Below are 16,269 nucleotides of genomic sequence, written 5' to 3' on the forward strand. Positions count from 1 at the left end.
TACCTTGACCAACAGGGCTCTTCTTCTTCAGAAAGATGCTGTTTGCCACGTCAATACTATTGTCCTCGAAGGCTGGCGTTCGCAATCCAGATGAAGATTATCACTTACACCTTCAGATATTGCTGAACACATACTGATGAAACACCTCGGCCAATCAAGCTCCAGTGGAGCTAATGTGGCCACTGCCGCTCGTCTTCCCGCAGCCGTATGATTGGTGGCTGGTCATTTCCAAAACGGGACAATGGCCAAGAAACCGATCGAAACAACTCTCGGTCTTGATCCATTCTTGCACGCTTCGAGCCACCAACTTGCGATATTTGACATATCTCTGGTGAGATGGGGTTGTTCAGAGTCCATTCGAGCATCTTGGGCACTCAAAGTACTCAGCAGCGCTGACAAATGGGCCCTTTGTCATTAACATTCCAGTAAAGGCCGATTGTTTTGACGGAGATAAGCCGCTGTCTTGTGCCCCTCACGACTTTGTTGATTGGATAAGGATCGGAACTGCAGTGCCGTCAGGAGACGGCAGAGATTTCGCCGCGTCCTTGTAGAACGCAACTGCTGTCTGATAATAGGCGAGGGCGAGATTGCCAAGGGCCAGAGTTGTTAAGCTCCGAATAGCGTCTTTTGTTTTCTCCATTTAGACCGTCCCATCTCTATAGACGTGGCCGACCAAGAGCGAAAGGTGCCGAAACGAACATCAATGGCCACAGTGAGGGAGGAAGCGACGGCGGGTGAAAAGGATTCGACCGGCCTCTCCAAGCTCTTTTGGACACCGCCGTGGCTGAGATGGAATCCAGACAAGAACTATGAGATGTCGTGGGCCATGGCCTGTTTCTTTGGATTCGTAAGACTGCCCATCGTCGACTTTCCATGGCGATGCTGACTGACGATCATACATGTCTAGGTAGCCGCATTCAGTGTCGCAAACCTCTATTATACCCATCCAATTCTTCACATCTTGGCGCAAGACTTTGGTATCTCGGATGAGCGTGCTTCGCTGGTTCCAACGCTGCTGCAAGCCGGCTATGCCACCGGGTTGCTCTTCATCGTCCCCGTCGGCGACATTGTCCGTCGCCGGCCCATGATCATCAGCCTGGTATTCGTGACGTCTCTGATTGTAAGTTTGAGAGCCTGCCTCCTTCTCCTTCTGTTGGCTGACGCTTCGAGAAATAGTGGCTTGGCTGTACATTGGCCCAACAGTTTGAGGTATTCCTCGGCTTGTCCTATGTCATCGGCCTCTTCACCGTCACACCGCAACTCATGTTTCCTCTGACAGTACGCTATGCCCCTGCGCGGCACCGACCCACCATGACTGCCATCGTCATGTCTGGACTCGTCTTTGGGATTCTGGTGGCTCGTTTGCTCTCTGGTATTGTGGCCCAGTATAGCCACTGGCGCAACATCTACTGGATGTCGTTTGGCCTGCAAATATCCATCGTCATCTCCGCCTTGCTGTTCATGCCTGACTTTCCCGTGCTGAGGCCCGGCGCAACCTATCCCGGTATCCTGCTCAAAATGGTACAGCTGCCGTTCCAGCAGCCCGTATTAACTCAGTCAGCACTCATTGCCTTTCTGCTCATGGGAATGTTCACCTCGTTCTGGACTACCCTGACGTTTCAGCTCGCGGGTCCGCCCTTTCATCTCTCGACTCTGGTCATCGGCCTCTTTGCTCTGGTGGGCATGTCGCCGGTTCTCTTCAGCCCCATCTTCTCACGTCTCGTCATGACACGCCTTCATCCGAGCGCCACCTTGATCATCGGCCATCTCATCCTGCTCACGGCTGTCTGCATTGGAACCTTTACCGGGACGTTCTCGCTGGCGGGACCCGTTATCTGGGCCAGTGTCGGAGACTTTGGCATGAATGTTGTGACTGTGTCCAACCGAATGGCGTTTGCAAACATCGAGCCCACCGCGCAGAACGCGGTCAACTCAGTCTACATGGTGTCCACTTTCTGCGGCCAGTTGTTCGGCACGAGCGTAGGAAATACGCTGTATGCGGGTGGCGGATGGATCAGAAGCGGCTCATTGTCCATCGGTCTGGTAGGCGGAGGGCTGCTGCTGGTTCTTGTCCGAGGGCCTCACGAGAAAGGCTGGATTGGCTGGTCCGGTGGCTGGGAGGTGAGGCTCAAGAAGCTGCGCGAGCGAGAGGCGGAAGAGAATCAGGTGGCGGAAGAGACTCGAGTGGCATCTGACGTGACGGAACATCCATCCGACGAGGAGGCGGGCATCCGGCTGGAGAGCGAGGCAACGGAGAAGGTGTGAAGCGGTGAAGCGATGAAGAGGCATAGAGCTTGATGATTTCATGAGAGATGAAGATACACGGCAGGCATTACTAGAATTTGCTTTTTGTTCTCTCTCTCGTTTGATGTTTAAGATACCTTACGGTAAGGTAGACATGCTTAGGTAACGTAATGGTGCTAGAGTCTCGATAATGGTTGCTCTTTCCGATTCTTTGTGATTGATGAGTCCGGCGGGTGGCAGTTGATGCCGGTTTGCTCTTGCCTTCCCGTTGAGCAGCCTCTGCAGATGACGCACACCGGTTTCCTCACTACCTAAGGTACCTAGGTACTAGGTACTCGCAGTATGTGCTCAAAGCTGAGAACCTAATTCATGGATCTTGGCGGTCTCTCGACTCAAGCCGGCTATACTTTCATATCGGGTGCAACAAAGGATGGCTTTGGGGGATATAACTACCAGGTATAACAATCCCAAGGCTACAAACCGCTTCAATGAACTGTGGATAGGCACATATGTCCACGTGTTGCAGAATGGCTGCTGCTGCTTATGTAGACACCTGTATTTCCAACACAAAAGAGACGCTATGTGAGTGTGTAAAAGCAAACGCCGGATCCCTCCTCCAGAAATCTTCATCTTTCTCAGTAGTAAACATTTGTCAGGCTCATCACCATCCCCACCAATAGACTCAGCGCCACGCCAGAGCCCACAAAGACCTGCCACTTCTCGCTCCAGACATCGGAGCGAAGCAACCAGGCCAGGCTGCCTAGTGGGAAGAAGAAGCCCACCATCATGCCGCGAATCATCATGTCCAGCACGGTCGACATGCCGTTGAAGTCGTCCTCGGCAGAGGCATCCGCCGAGGGAATCTCGCCGGCGTTGCTATCGATCCAGGCATCCTCCATGCTGCGCAGAGTGTCTGGCGAGGGCATAGCGTCCGGTGCGAAGCCCTCTGTGCGGATGGAGGCGAACTGCGTGCGCAGCGTCTCGATCTCGGAGTGGGTGAAGCCAGTCTGGAGGAGGCGGTCGAAGCCGCGCGGCCGTGGGCGTGTCCATGCCGAGGGATTGCCGTTCGGGTGAGACGAGGCGGCGCTCGACGACTCATCGGGGGGGTTGGCCGCGGCGGCCTGCTCTTGGGCCAGCTCCTGGGGCGTCAACTCATCGCCGATGGAGCAGTTGATGTAGATCCTCACGGGAGCTACGGGAGCGTCAACAGCCTTGCCCTTTGCCTTGGATCTGCTCCAAGAGTCATCGCTCTTTGAAGGGGTCGAGGCCGGAGGAGCTGATGGCGGCTTGATGCTGGCGCTGAGGGACGCAGAGTCGGAGAGGAGGCGGCCCTGGTAGATGAAGCGGAGGCGGTTGCGCGAGGAGATGCGCTCGCGTATGAGGTTCTTGAGCGACGCAACTGTTGTGGTATGTGGAGATGGAACGTCCAGGTCGAGATCGGGGAGGGAATTTGAGAAGCGGATGGTGAGATGGTACGGGGGAGGAGCGGTTGATGAGCCCGAGGAGAGTGGCAATGCAGGTGCTAGAGATGCCATGGTGGCTGCATTGTTCGGTTCGCTGAAGCTTGTCCAAAAGAAGGAATGATGTGTGAAATAGAAGAATAGGCTTGAGCGAAGGAGATAGGAAGCGATTTGCTTATATGAAGGTGTGCATTTGTCTGCAGTCTGTTGCGTGAGTTGGTAGCGACCGAGTCTTGCTTCCGATTGGCGCTCTCGGTCTGGAGAGGTGAGGCGACTGGTGGGTGGTATGTGGTGTAGCAACACAAGGCGTGGATCAGATTGCTTCTCCTTGAATATATATATCTCTTCTGATAGGAGGTCTCACAATATCCGATGCGTCTAGACAGATGGGATTTGAAGAGTCCTGGGGAGAGTTCACGTCTTGAAGCTGATGCTTACCTACATATCAATGCCTCTGATATGTATGACGGACTGTAGTAGGTAGTCTTGGTAGTGTAGGGTGACGCTTGCACAGCTCGGCTTGAAGCTCAGCTCCTACAGAGGTACGTACGTCTGCCGCCCCACTTGCTCGACCCCTGCTTGTTTGTCCTAGAAAAAGTGGCCTTGACCGCCCGGCAGAATCGCCCCAGGTCCAAGTTTCCCGAAACTCCAAGCTGCAGCATCAAGCAATCAATCGCCTTCACTTGTGCTTGCATCTGCCAATCCCGTCGCCGCCTTTTCCCGCTAGTCGCCATCACGCAGCTTATCGCATCGAGAGCTGCGCGGCCTCTTGCGAGCAACTCGAGCGGCAGCACGGGCGCATCATGGCGCCCTTGAGGGGGAGGCTGTTGACCTGCTTCTACTGCGGGAGGCGGTCATCCATCCGATACGATGGCCGGATACGCGACTTTCTGTGCACCAACTGCGAGGCGACAAACTACCTCGACGAGGTTCGTCAACCGCTTTTCTTTGTTATTCCATTACAAAGATGTGATATGAATCTGTTTCCGATAATGCTCAGTTGGCTCACGATCATGGACGCAGAATGGCGACGTCACCGATCCCCCTGCCCTCGAATCGTCCACGCCGAAGCGCTTCGCCAAACAGCTACCATCCCGACCGGCGTCGCCCACAGACAGCGTCTTTTGTGAAAAGTGCCTAAAGAACCAACGCTTGTTCACAAGATCGCTGGCGCAGTATTTCCCCGACGACCCATCTCACCCAGACTACCCCGAGCTGGAGCGCAAATACTACCGCTATCGCAAGGACCTGGAGAAACGCTACCCCCAGGTCTGCGCCGACTGCGCAAAAAAGGTTGAGGAGCGCATAAACCAAGCCGGATACACGGCAAAAACGGATCATCTACGACGGATGATGGAAAAAAGCCGAAGCAGGAGGGCTCCTACGAAGACGACCCCCCTTGACGTGGCAAACGCCATGGGACGATGGCTGTGGTGGGGAGGCTTTGTTATCCAGATCGTCTGGCACGTGGTGAGCGCGTCGTATATGCTGGACAAGAACGAGAGCGGCATGTACGATCCGGACGACCAAAGCTACACGAAGCAGTTGATTACATGGTCGAACTGGCTTCGGGCTTTCTTGCCCTCGGCCGAGACCCTGATTGGATGGAGCATCAAGGCCGGGTTTCTCTCTGCATGGTGGAATCCGCACTTTGTGCAGTTCAACCGCGGTTTCACGCGGCATCTGATGGGGTTCACGCAGTGGTATTGCTTCCAGGGCCTCATCATCTTCTTTCGATACATCTTTCGCTCGGTTCTGGAAATGCAGGGCGGTCAGGCGCAGTCCGCGGGGGCGCAGCTTAGCGCGCACTTTGCCATGATGTGCATTATGGCATTGGTAAGTGTTTGTCTGTCATTTGATTCCCGTGGCCTGTCCCAGTTTCGGGTCCGTTGGCTGACCGTCCTCCAGATCTACTCCCTTGCTAGGGGCTCGATCAAGGTTGACACGACCCCCCTGTTTGGCGTGACTGAGCGGACAGTATCAGCAAAACATGTGCCTTCTTCGACTCCCAGAAAGAAGATTCGAGAACCAAGGACGCTCGCCGAGGCTCTGACCGAAGCACTCGAATCAGCAAACCCGTCACCGGTCAAGACGCCATCACGGGTGCCCAACTTCTCGCGGGTGCAGGATTCATCGGCGGTTTACCATCCATCGCCGCTCAAGGATTTTACGCCCCGGCAATCACAGAACCCATTGCTGGCGCCTCGCTTTAATCCTCGTCCACACCAGACAACGCACGATGAGCTTTCCTTCGCCGGCTTCAGCATATCGGACAAGTCGCCTCAGAAGCTTGTTCGCGGCCAAGACCCTGATGCGATGGACTGGTCCCCGGTGCCAAAGCATATGCAAAAGTCTCCCTATCGCGCATTTCAGGACGCTCCTGTGTCCCAGCTTGGCTCTCGTCCTTTTGGACAAGCTCCCACGCAGCCTGATGCAGGGCCATTCTGGTTCAAGGTACCATCGGCACCGACGAATCCGGCTCAGCGACTGCGCAACCCCCCGAATGCCCCGCTGATCAAGAGGGCGTTTTCCGTCGAGCCAGTCAAGGAAGAGAAGAGCTTCAGCTTTGGAAGAAGCTTCCTGGACGAGAAACGGGAGGAAGTGCCCCGAGCGAGCAGTGTGGACTTTAAGAGTCCCAGCTTCTTTGCGCCAGAACGCCCCGACGAGACGGATGCGCTTGCGGATGCTCTTGGGCAGAGCTTCAGCTTCGAGAGCGTGATTGGGGATGACCAGTCGGACTCTGAAGAAACAGTCGTCAACGAAGAGCTTCCTATTCTTTCGAGCGGAGAAGCGTCGCACAAATACGATCTCTACTTGCTAATTGCCATCATCCCGTCTTGGTTCCTCCCTCTGGCTATTGCGACTCCTTATACGCGGGAGCTCCGGCTTGCTATAGTCTCTATCGCAGGCATCATTGCCATCCGCAGCATAGGTGGTGCCACTCAGCAGCTCCTGGGTGGCGACTCCAAGTCGTCTAGCTTGGCCATGTACTTTGCTTCTCTTGCGAGTGTGGTAGAGCTGAGTGCTCTGTGCTGGACGGGCTGGCAGTTGTGGACGAAGGGATTGGATGTTTTTCAACATGGTGCTGGCGTCTTGGCGTTTATGCTGGCTCATCAAGCGCTGAGGGGTGTTTCCCTGAGACAAAAGCCATGATCGGGATGGCTTAGACTTTTCTATTGCTTTTGCTTTTTTTTTTTTTTTTTTTTTTTGCATTGTCTGCGAGGCGTAGTATATACTGAAGCATCGGGGCCTTTGAACCAGTGAAGAAGCAAGGGATGGGGCTTGTTTGTATAGGTAAGCATGGAGCAATGGGCACTGGGAGTTTTAGGATAGAATGGGCATGTATCATAGGCTCAAGCATTGTACAAGACTTTGTATGAAGAAAAGACATGGGAATTGGTTGCTTTACTTGAATCACGAGGTTGACACTGGTCGAGCTGATGGTGCATTGAACGTGCAACTCCAGCCCAGTGGCGCCCAGTTATACACGCCTCATGTCAAATCTTGAAAGATCACGATCCATTCTTCTTCTTATTGCTCATATTCCATTGCTATTCCCCTCCACCATCTCTCTCTTCACTCCTATTACCTCGCTGTCTTGCTCTCATGCATTCTCTGATCAGAAATCATCAACCAGAAAAGGCTTAGCGCCATATGCCGTCGGTACGTACCCTTCAACCTCCCCAACTCCACCATGCTCCAACCCGCGAATGACATGTGATGCAACCTCCCCAGACAACTCAGTACTAGCATGTTGAATAATCCGACAATTGCCCAGCAAGCAAAGTGAGTCTGTTTCCTGACAATCTGGCATGACATGTTGCTCACAGCCCATCAGATGCAAAGCCTGTCATACAAGTAGCATTCTGCTATTTAGTCCAGACGAATCCTCCAGTCTCCATACCCTCGACGTAGATGCCGAGGTCCAACTTTACCGCCCTCCGTCATCACTAACAACACCAACACATCCATCATCCATCAACCTTTCACCTCAACTCAGCCCATCCCACCCATCCTCAGCCTCATCCTCATTCCAACCATCCATCCTCATCATCTTCACTCATCCTCATCAACTCATCCCAGCTTTCAAACTTCTCTGAAAGAAATGTCCACCCCCCTCTTCACAGTCCCCATCCCCCCCCTCGGCTCCCACCCCGGCGGCTCCATCACCCTCACCGAGCCCCAACCCGCCGTCTACCTCCTCACCCTCGTCTCCCCGCCAGACAACCGCCTCACGACCGCCGTCTGCAAGGCCCTCCTGGCCGCCCTCGACCTCCTCGAGTTCGGCGGCCACCCGCCCGGCGTCCTCGTCACCACCAGCGGCATCCCCAAGTTCTACAGCAACGGCCTCGATCTGCAGCATGCCATTGACACGCCCGGCTTCTGGGCCCTGTTTTACTCTGTCTGGCACCGCTTTCTAACGTATGGCATCTCACTTTCTCAACCTTCCGTAACATCATAAGATCAAAAAGTTCCATTGACTGACATGTGTCTCTCTCTCTCTCTCTCAATTGATAAAGCTTCCCCATGCCCACCATCGCCCTCCTCAACGGCCACACCTACGCCGGCGGCCTCATGCTCGCCATGTCCCACGACTACCGCCTGGCCCCTTCCCCGCGCGGCTTCCTCTGCCTCAACGAGGTCCTCTTCGGCGCCGCCCTGCAGCCCCCGATGGCGTCCCTCTTCCGGGCCAAGCTGCCGTCCAACGCAATCTTTCGCAAGGTCGCCCTCGAGGGCCACCGCTTCACGGGCGAGGAGGCCGTTGCGGATGGTCTCGCGGATGGGCTCGCGCCGAACGGGGTGGACAGCGTGCTGGAGTTTGTGAAGGAGCGGGATCTGATTGAGAAGCCCAAGAAGGGCGTGTATGGGACCATCAAGGGCGAGATGTACAAGGATTTGATTCGGGAGCTGAGGGGCGCTGGCTTGGAGGCCGAGGATGAGAGGTTCAAGAATGAGATGAGGAGGGAGGCGGAGAGGAAGGAGTTTGGAAAGGTGTGGGTTGAGCAGTGGCGGAAGGAGAACAAGGCCAAGCTGTGAGGGACTATTTCTACCTACCTACTTACGTGTATGTATGCATCTCTCACTTTGCCAAATCTTTTATACACTGGTGCAATATTGTTCTGAAAGGACCCAACGGCAAGGGATCGAATGCCTCTCCTCTTCATGTGCCGCGGCGTATGTCTTCTGAAACGCATTGTGACCCCAGCAGTGTCGTGTTCCCAGACGCAGTTTTGTTTCCAATGATTTCTTTGCTGTCTCTCCCTCTCTCCCTTTCTCTCTCTCTCTCCTTCCAGTTGCCGTTTTGTTCCGTTCCCAAACAATTTCCTTTCCTGATAGTGGCCCGATTTGATCAGAATCTTCAGCGTTGTTCGCTTGTTCCTAAGCTCCTCGGACCTTTTCGGTGGCTTTCGTATTCACATGTTCAGTTTCAAGTGTCCCATCGAGTACTAGAGTTGTTGCTATACCTATAGGGCAAGATTTAGAGTAGGTTTCGTGCAACCGACCTCTTATCTCATCAAGTCAAGGTAGGGTAGTTAAAATAAGAAACATGGCGTAAGCCATGAACTGTCGCCTTTGTCACCGGAAATCTATCGTGTGGCTTGTTGACCTTACAAACTCTATCTCGGTTCCTCTTGTCACTCGCGTCTCAATCTTCTTGTTGAGAAGAACAATGTATGAACCTTTCTGGTACTGCTGCTGATCTGGGAACCCTGTTAACTCTGCTGTTAATTTCAAGCGACTGCAGTCTGGAGACATCCTCCGAGCGCGACAGCTGGTTGTGAAGCCTCTGTATCATTGCCGTACCCCCCTTTTCCCCAACTTCTCCAAGCATACGGCACTATGTACTGAACCTTTCGGGTATTTTCGTCTCATCTACATTGCTTAAGGAACAATTCTCCATCGCTTCAAGAACAAAAGGTTTCAATGTCGGAATACCTCCGGTCGGGAGAAGAGCTGGCTCACACTGGCTCCCTCTGGATATAGACGATGTGTGCCCCCCCTTCTCTCCTCCATCCCGCAGAGCAAATCAACGGATCTCCACAACAATTTTCATTTCAACTGTTTATACCATCATGATTGACGTGAATTGTCAGGGATGACTATCCTACATTACAGCATCAGGAATGAGGAGGGCTGGCAAACCGTCCTTGTGATACTGTGGAGGCGGTCTCCCACACCTGGGAGGAGACGTACAATCTCGCCTTGCAGTACAAGGGTTGTAACATGATACACTGAGTCTTCGATATCGAATGTGAGATCAGAGAGCCCGCCAATACTGGACAAAGCATTAAGGCATACCGCGATATGGTCCATGCCTGCCTAGATGAGGCATACGACCATTTTTTCTGGTTGAGCAACCGAAACAAGAAGAACTGGCAGATGGTTTTGATAAGCAACGAAGCCCAGCCTCAATCTTCTGATCGGCGAGCACATAATTGCCATGACCCTCTTCTACTTTCTTTAGGTACATATCTGATCTTGCTACTGATTGTTTATTGGCTGTCCTCTGCTCAACTGGTGGCGTTGTCAAGTTTATGCGAACGACATTGAGTTTTCGGTACAATTACAAAGTTCATCTTCTTATGGTAGTGATTCGTATGCTGTTTGGGGCTTAGTTGGCAACAGCTGCAAAGTCCTTGCGTGCTTGAGAAAGGGACCGGATCCTGTTGTACACGGCCTTATCAGATATTTAACTTTAGGGCCAAGGGGTGGCTCATGAACCGCCTTGTTTACGCCTTTCCCGAGATACATCAAGGCTTGTGTTGTTGATGGCTTGGCTCTATGGCATATACAGACAAGTTTCTCGGTTCAAAGGGCCCGGAAAGATGTACTCCTCTCTCTCCGAAGCCACCAGTTCCATGCAGCCAACCTCGAGGTGCCCAGATCATCTCAGTAGAGTCCGATAATGGCAAACCCCCTTTCCTCCTCCGGCGTCAACATAAAAAGGCCAGCCTTGAACTTTAAACCGGCGTTGAATAATGCTATCCAGACTCCCTTTGAGGAGTGATTAGCAGCGCAACATGTCCCCCCTTGGCTGTCATATAAGAAGGGGGACTCTCCCCCGGCCCCCAGTCAACTCATCTCGATCCTTTACATCCATCTTGAGAGACAGCTTCTGTACAATATTGTGTACAATAACAGCATACAACTGTCTTTGTACAACAATTGTACAACAACTCACAACTCTACGAGCACTATTACACATCAAGCTCACAACAGCCACAACCCCAATCTCTCAACGGAACCCAACCATCTTTAAAGAAAAAAAGAAAAGAAAAAAAAAATACAACATCCCAACCGCAAGAATGCCTGCCCCAAGCCCTGAGGAAGCAAACCTCTACTACTACGACGGCATCGCTCCCGGGCCCAAGCTCATCGCCCGGACCAGCACCAACGTCTGGGAGTTTGCCGCACGCATCTCCCTCCCGGTCACTAAGTTGACCCACCCTGTCCTCCTGGAGCGCTTCTTTTCTCCCGACCCGGACGACAACCAGTCGATCTTGATTGACGAGATCCTCGATCTTCTGATCGGGCAAACGGTAAGGGGCATGACCCTGCTGCATTACAGCAGCAGCAACCAGGAGGGCTGGCAGACCGTCCTTGTCATCACCGTCGAGGCGGGGACCCTGAAATACAAGGAGGGATATGCTCTTGCGATGCAGTGCAAGAAGTATGTGGAGAATCACGACATCTATGATGTTGAGTGTGAGGTTCGGGAGGAGGTGACTGATACTGATGGACAAGTGGCCAAGGCATGGAGGGATGTGGCACTTGCATGCTTCGAAGATGTCGACAACATGGAGGAGTTGATCTAACTTGCTCTATGAGCTTGTGAATGAGGATGGGAGGCAGAGGACTATCTTCATGGCAGGTGGTAGGGTTGAGGCGTTGTCTTGGGTAATGGATGGAGTAACTTTATACAGGAACTTCTGGAAAGTAATCATGGTTTGGCAATTCGAAGTTTTCGATTGACGGAGTAAAGGGGCAACTGGATTGGTATAGTCATACACTTCAGGTATCATGACAATATACACGAGTGTCATCAATAAGTGTCTCAATAAAAACTTGAGTGTCTGCAAGCATCAACTCAGCCAGGGAACGTTATACCACAAACAGGTAACACCAAGCAGACAATATCCTCAAAACCAGGTGTGATTAGCGTTATACCAATGCTTGTTCCTATGTGTCTATAAAATTTTTATCAACTGGTATTTCGATGAAGTGAACTGACAAAACTTGAGCTTCTAAGCTTGACGTTAAGAACCAGCTAGCAGGAGCATTATCTCTGTATACCTATCAGAGAATACTTTCTTTTCTCAAAAGCATTATATATTTTCATGTCACCTCGTAGTTAAGCAAGTCGCCTCTCGTTGCGAGAAGAAAACAAAAGGAATACATTGATATACCTAGTACACAACCTACGAGTCTAATTCAGCATAGCCAATTCCAAACAACTTCTTGAAGAGAGGCAACAGATCTCTGTGCAACCTCTCCCAGGTTCATTTTCTCTGCAGCCTCTCCTAGATTCGTCGGTAGCATGGGCTTTCATAAAGCCAATGAATCAGATCGTAAACACCATTCTTCATGTTCAACACTCTGCTGTGTTAAACCTTCTGCCAGAATCGACTTGTCCTTCTATGGAAATTTTGTGCTGTAATCAAAAAATCAGATCCTCATCAAAGGCTATCTGATATCAGAGTATAATCGTTATAATCAAGCATACAACCTCTAATGTGTAGGCATCAAGACATATAAACCGCAAGTGTAATCAAGAGAACCCCCAATACATACACCAAGATATCAAACAAGCAACAAACACAGCGCTCAACTTCCCGCCGCATAGACAAAAACACTACAAACTCTTCAATATCTTGTGTCAAGCATATGTGTATTCCCATCTAATACGCCATCCCAGCAACTCTGAAATCTCCCACCGTATAGTTTCCAAATGCTTTCGCTTTCGTCTTACAATCAATCAGCCAACATCTATTTCCCCCCCTAATGCCACTCCACCAAAACGCTCAAAAGCAGAGATCAAACAAACAAATAAATAAACAACAGAAAAAGCAGAATAGACTACAACGTGATGGGTATCATATTCAACACTCGTCCAAAACCCTTCTAAACCTCTACTCTTGTTCTTCCTCTCTGTCGCCCTCAAACTCTCCCCTACAACAACACCATCGTCTCGGATCCAACCCCTCCTACTCCTCATCTCCCTCCTCCCCTTTCCCATTCCCCTCCGCCTCAACACTCGACACACCACCACTACCATCCCTCTTACTCAACCCCAGCCCCTCCCTCTCAGCCTGAATCGCCTTGGCCCTCCGCGCCTCCACATCCTCCCGTCTAACAACCTTCCTCAGCCCCTCGCTCGCCTGAATCAAGCCGTCAATGCTAATTGCATGCTCCGTCATATGATGATTGATGTACGTATACACCGCCGCCGGCGTGTCGCACTGCAGGAGATTGCTCTCATTCAGCTTCAGCAGCGCCAGCGCGACCTGAAAGAGAAACGTGCTCCCGTCGTTTGTGCACAGCACCACGTCCCAGACGCGAAACAGCGCCTCCGCGCACAGGCAGTCCGTAAACACGGAGAGGAACCACTGGAACGTCAGCGCCTCGAGCTCCACGGACAGCGAGTCCAGGTGCGCCGACAGCTTGGGCAGCACCGTCCGGACATACTGCCTCAGCACCTGCTGGTCCGCCCTCGACGAGATGAGCGAATGGTCATAGTACCCCTGCGGGAGGATATTCTCGATAAACGACGCCAGGATCCAAAACGCATCCTCCGCAGACGGCGTAATCAGCAAGATGTTGGCCGCAATCAGGTTCATCCCCTGGCAGTAGCCCACGTCCTTGTTCCGCCGCGAGTACGCCAGCAGCACCTCGTTGAGCTTCTGCACGCCGGGCCCCTTGCGGAAGAAGATGTTGTCCGTCAGCGTCCGGTTAATGTCCATCTTGATCTGGCTCACCACGGCCGCGTCGTCGCCCTCGCCGCTCTGCGACACCAGGCTGTCGTAGTAGCCCGGGATGCGCAGCGCCGTCGCCCCGGAGCACTCGGCCCAGATCTTTGCGCGGTACGCCACGGGGATGCCGCCCAGCACCAGCGCCTTGAAGCCGTTCCACTTGGCCCGCCCGACCTTGCCCTTGTTGCCCAGGTTGGAGATGCCAATCATCTCACCGTCCGCCACCCGGGCCTCGGGCAGGATGATGCCCGGGCGCTCGTAGCGGGCTTCCGCCGCCGCCGTGGCCGCGGCCATGGCGGCCTCGCCCTCGCGGTGCCTCTCCGCCCTCACCTTGCGCAGGAACTCGTTCCACTGCGCCGTCTTGTCCCGCTGCAGAGAGTCATGCAGGTCGCTCAGCTGCTGGAGGAGCAGCTTGACCGGCTCCGCATCCTCCTTGACGAGCATACCCGACGTCAAATCTTGCTGCTGCTGCTGCTGCTGCTGTTCCGACGGCGGCTGCGTGAGCGTCGTCTCGTTGTCAATGGCCGTCGTGGTGCTCGCCAGGGGCACGAGCCCCGACTCCGTCGGCGTGATGGCCGGCGAACGTGCCGAGCGCTCAACGAGCCGCTGACTGGACGCGGTGCTAGCCCGGTCGTCGGTGCCCTCGGTCACGGACACGGCCGTGGCGCTGATGCCCGGCGTGTGGCTCAGCAGCTCGGTGGGAAACGTCGCAATCTTGAGGTAGTCCTGCCAGCGCTTGGCCTTGTCCTCCCCAGGACCTCTCTCCTCCTGCGAGCTGGGGCTGCCGGGCCGCGGCTCGCTCGACACGCTCATCTTGGGACTGGGCGGCTCGTCCATGACATTGGGCAGGATGCCCGCCCGGTTGCCGTTGCCCAGCATCTCTCGGCGATCGCCGTTGCGGAAGTTGTGCGCCATCTGCGCAGCCTCTCGCTGCCGCTTCTTGCGCCGCTGGTCGTATATGAAGCCGAAGCGGTCTGTGAGGTACTCGCTGTTGGGGTAGTTGTTGTACATCTGCGTTAGCGTCGGGGGTTGTGACTCGGGAGGCAGGATGGCGTCCATCTCGACGGGCCCAAAGTTATCGGGCCGCAGAGAGGACGAGCCGGGCGAGCTCCCGGAGCCGATGCCTCGCACCTCCTGGGTCTGCAGCTTGGCGCTGGCCGAGGCCGTCGACGGCGTGGACCGGCCCATAGCCATGAGCGCCTTGGGACCGCCGGCAACAGACACGGCGCGCGACGAGCGGCTGGTGCGGTTGCTGGCAACGGACCCCGTCCTGGCCGCCTCCGTCCGGGCAGCACTGCTCGCGGCACGCCCTCTGGCCTCGGCCTCGCGACTCGCAACGGCGCCGCCGGCGACGAGCCGCAGCGTCAAGCTGGCGATGGATTTCCGCTCGGGCGTGGAGGCCGAGTGTATGCTAGACGGCCGGCTGGAGCTGTTGTTGCCGGGGCTGCCAGTGGTCTGGGCCGGGGGCTCGAAGAGGTCATCCTGCAGCGGCGGACGTTGGCCGAGGCTCGAATGCGATCTTATGACGGTCGATCTGTTGGAACCGTCTCTCAGCGACGTCTTCTTAGATGTGCCGCCCCAGAGATAGTCCTTCCAGCCCTTGAGCGTGCCAGCCCCCTTTGGACTCTCCGAGCTGTTGCCCGGCGCAGAGGCGACGCTGCTGGCCCGAATCGTACCGCCCGCCACGTCCGTCTCGCCAACCGCGCTCTCCGTGACCGTGTCGCGCATGGCGTCGCTCATGAGGTCGCTGAGCCCGCCGCCGTCCCGCTGAAAGTGCCCGTTGCTGCGCAGCTCGCTCTCGACCACCTTGAGCCGCGTCTCCAGCTCGAGGCTGGACAGGCCGCACTCGCGTATGATCTTGCGCAGGGCCCGCTCGCGCTCGTCGGCGCGGCGCCGCAGGTTGGCAATCTGGGCGTCCCGCTGCGCAAGATCGCCGGCAATCTGCCTGACGAGGGACACGGCGCCGTGCCTGGCAATCAGGCGCTCGAGGTGCTTGTCGTCGGCCTTGTGCAGGGCGCCGGGGACTGTCTGCGACAGGGGCGCATCCTCAAAGAGGGCCTCGCGGGCCGAGTTGCGCCAGGTCAGGCTGTCGACGATGGAGGAGGAGCTGGCGCCGCTGAGGGCCTTGACGCGGGCGGGTCTGTCGTCGGGCTGGCGGATGGCGGCCTTGAGCTGGTTGTGGTCGGGGTTGTCGTGGTGATGGTGATGGTGATGGTAGTCGTGGTCGTGGTCGCGGTCGTGGCCGTTGAAGGCGTCGGCGAAGCGGTCGGTGGCGGGCAGTTCGGGCGAGAAGCTGGGGAAGCTGGTGAGGGACTTGTCGCTCTCGGCGATGCTGCTGGCGGAGCTGCTGAGGTGGTGGTGGTTGAGCAAGCCTGCGCGGGCCTTGCCGGGGCGGACGCTGCGGTGCGAGCGGTACGAGACGTTGCTCGACTGCGAGACGGAGCGTTCGAGCCGGGGAGCGACAGAGTCGGGCTGGTCCATGCTCCTACAGTCGCGCGCGAGGGGGCCGCCGCGGGCAGGACGCTCTGGCCTGGCGCTGTCGATAACGGTGGTGGTGGTGGTGGTGCTGGTGGTGATGCTGATGCTGTCGATGC

At 55.0% G+C, this 16,269-nt stretch overlaps 6 protein-coding genes across 6 annotated transcripts; 4 read left to right on the top strand and 2 right to left on the bottom strand.

The window, feature by feature from the left end:
* Window positions 1–916: 916 nt before the first annotated feature.
* TRIREDRAFT_38603 (uncharacterized protein) lies at window positions 917–2,136 on the top strand (the record flags this gene model as incomplete). Its single annotated transcript, XM_006969381.1, has 2 exons — window positions 917–1,120; window positions 1,177–2,136. Coding segments are annotated over 2 exons (1,164 nt in total), but the record flags the coding sequence as incomplete, so codon positions are not given.
* Window positions 2,137–2,894: 758 nt separating this feature from the next.
* TRIREDRAFT_41712 (ubiquitin domain-containing protein) lies at window positions 2,895–3,752 on the bottom strand (the record flags this gene model as incomplete). Its single annotated transcript, XM_006969385.1, has 1 exon — window positions 2,895–3,752. A coding segment is annotated over one exon (858 nt), but the record flags the coding sequence as incomplete, so codon positions are not given.
* Window positions 3,753–4,507: 755 nt separating this feature from the next.
* TRIREDRAFT_70026 (uncharacterized protein) lies at window positions 4,508–6,857 on the top strand (the record flags this gene model as incomplete). The annotated part of the gene is made up of 4 exons (XM_006969389.1): window positions 4,508–4,633; window positions 4,728–5,540; window positions 5,613–5,807; window positions 5,892–6,857. The coding sequence occupies 4 exons, from the start codon at window positions 4,508–4,510 to the stop codon at window positions 6,855–6,857; spliced, it is 2,100 nt and encodes a 699-aa protein (XP_006969451.1).
* Window positions 6,858–7,809: 952 nt separating this feature from the next.
* TRIREDRAFT_5863 (uncharacterized protein) lies at window positions 7,810–8,741 on the top strand (the record flags this gene model as incomplete). Its single annotated transcript, XM_006969373.1, has 2 exons — window positions 7,810–8,126; window positions 8,225–8,741. The coding sequence occupies 2 exons, from the start codon at window positions 7,810–7,812 to the stop codon at window positions 8,739–8,741; spliced, it is 834 nt and encodes a 277-aa protein (XP_006969435.1).
* A 2,270-nt stretch (window positions 8,742–11,011) lies between these two features.
* TRIREDRAFT_112049 (uncharacterized protein) lies at window positions 11,012–11,521 on the top strand (the record flags this gene model as incomplete). Its single annotated transcript, XM_006969390.1, has 1 exon — window positions 11,012–11,521. One exon carries the CDS (start codon window positions 11,012–11,014, stop codon window positions 11,519–11,521), a length of 510 nt encoding a protein of 169 aa, XP_006969452.1.
* A 1,404-nt stretch (window positions 11,522–12,925) lies between these two features.
* Window positions 12,926–16,126, bottom strand: TRIREDRAFT_35375 (RasGAP protein; the record flags this gene model as incomplete). The annotated part of the gene is made up of 1 exon (XM_006969379.1): window positions 12,926–16,126. A coding segment is annotated over one exon (3,201 nt), but the record flags the coding sequence as incomplete, so codon positions are not given.
* Between the last annotated feature and the right edge of the window lie 143 nt (window positions 16,127–16,269).

This window comes from Trichoderma reesei, assembly GCF_000167675.1.
Source record: "Trichoderma reesei QM6a unplaced genomic scaffold TRIREscaffold_32, whole genome shotgun sequence".
Classification (NCBI taxonomy): domain Eukaryota; kingdom Fungi; phylum Ascomycota; class Sordariomycetes; order Hypocreales; family Hypocreaceae; genus Trichoderma; species Trichoderma reesei.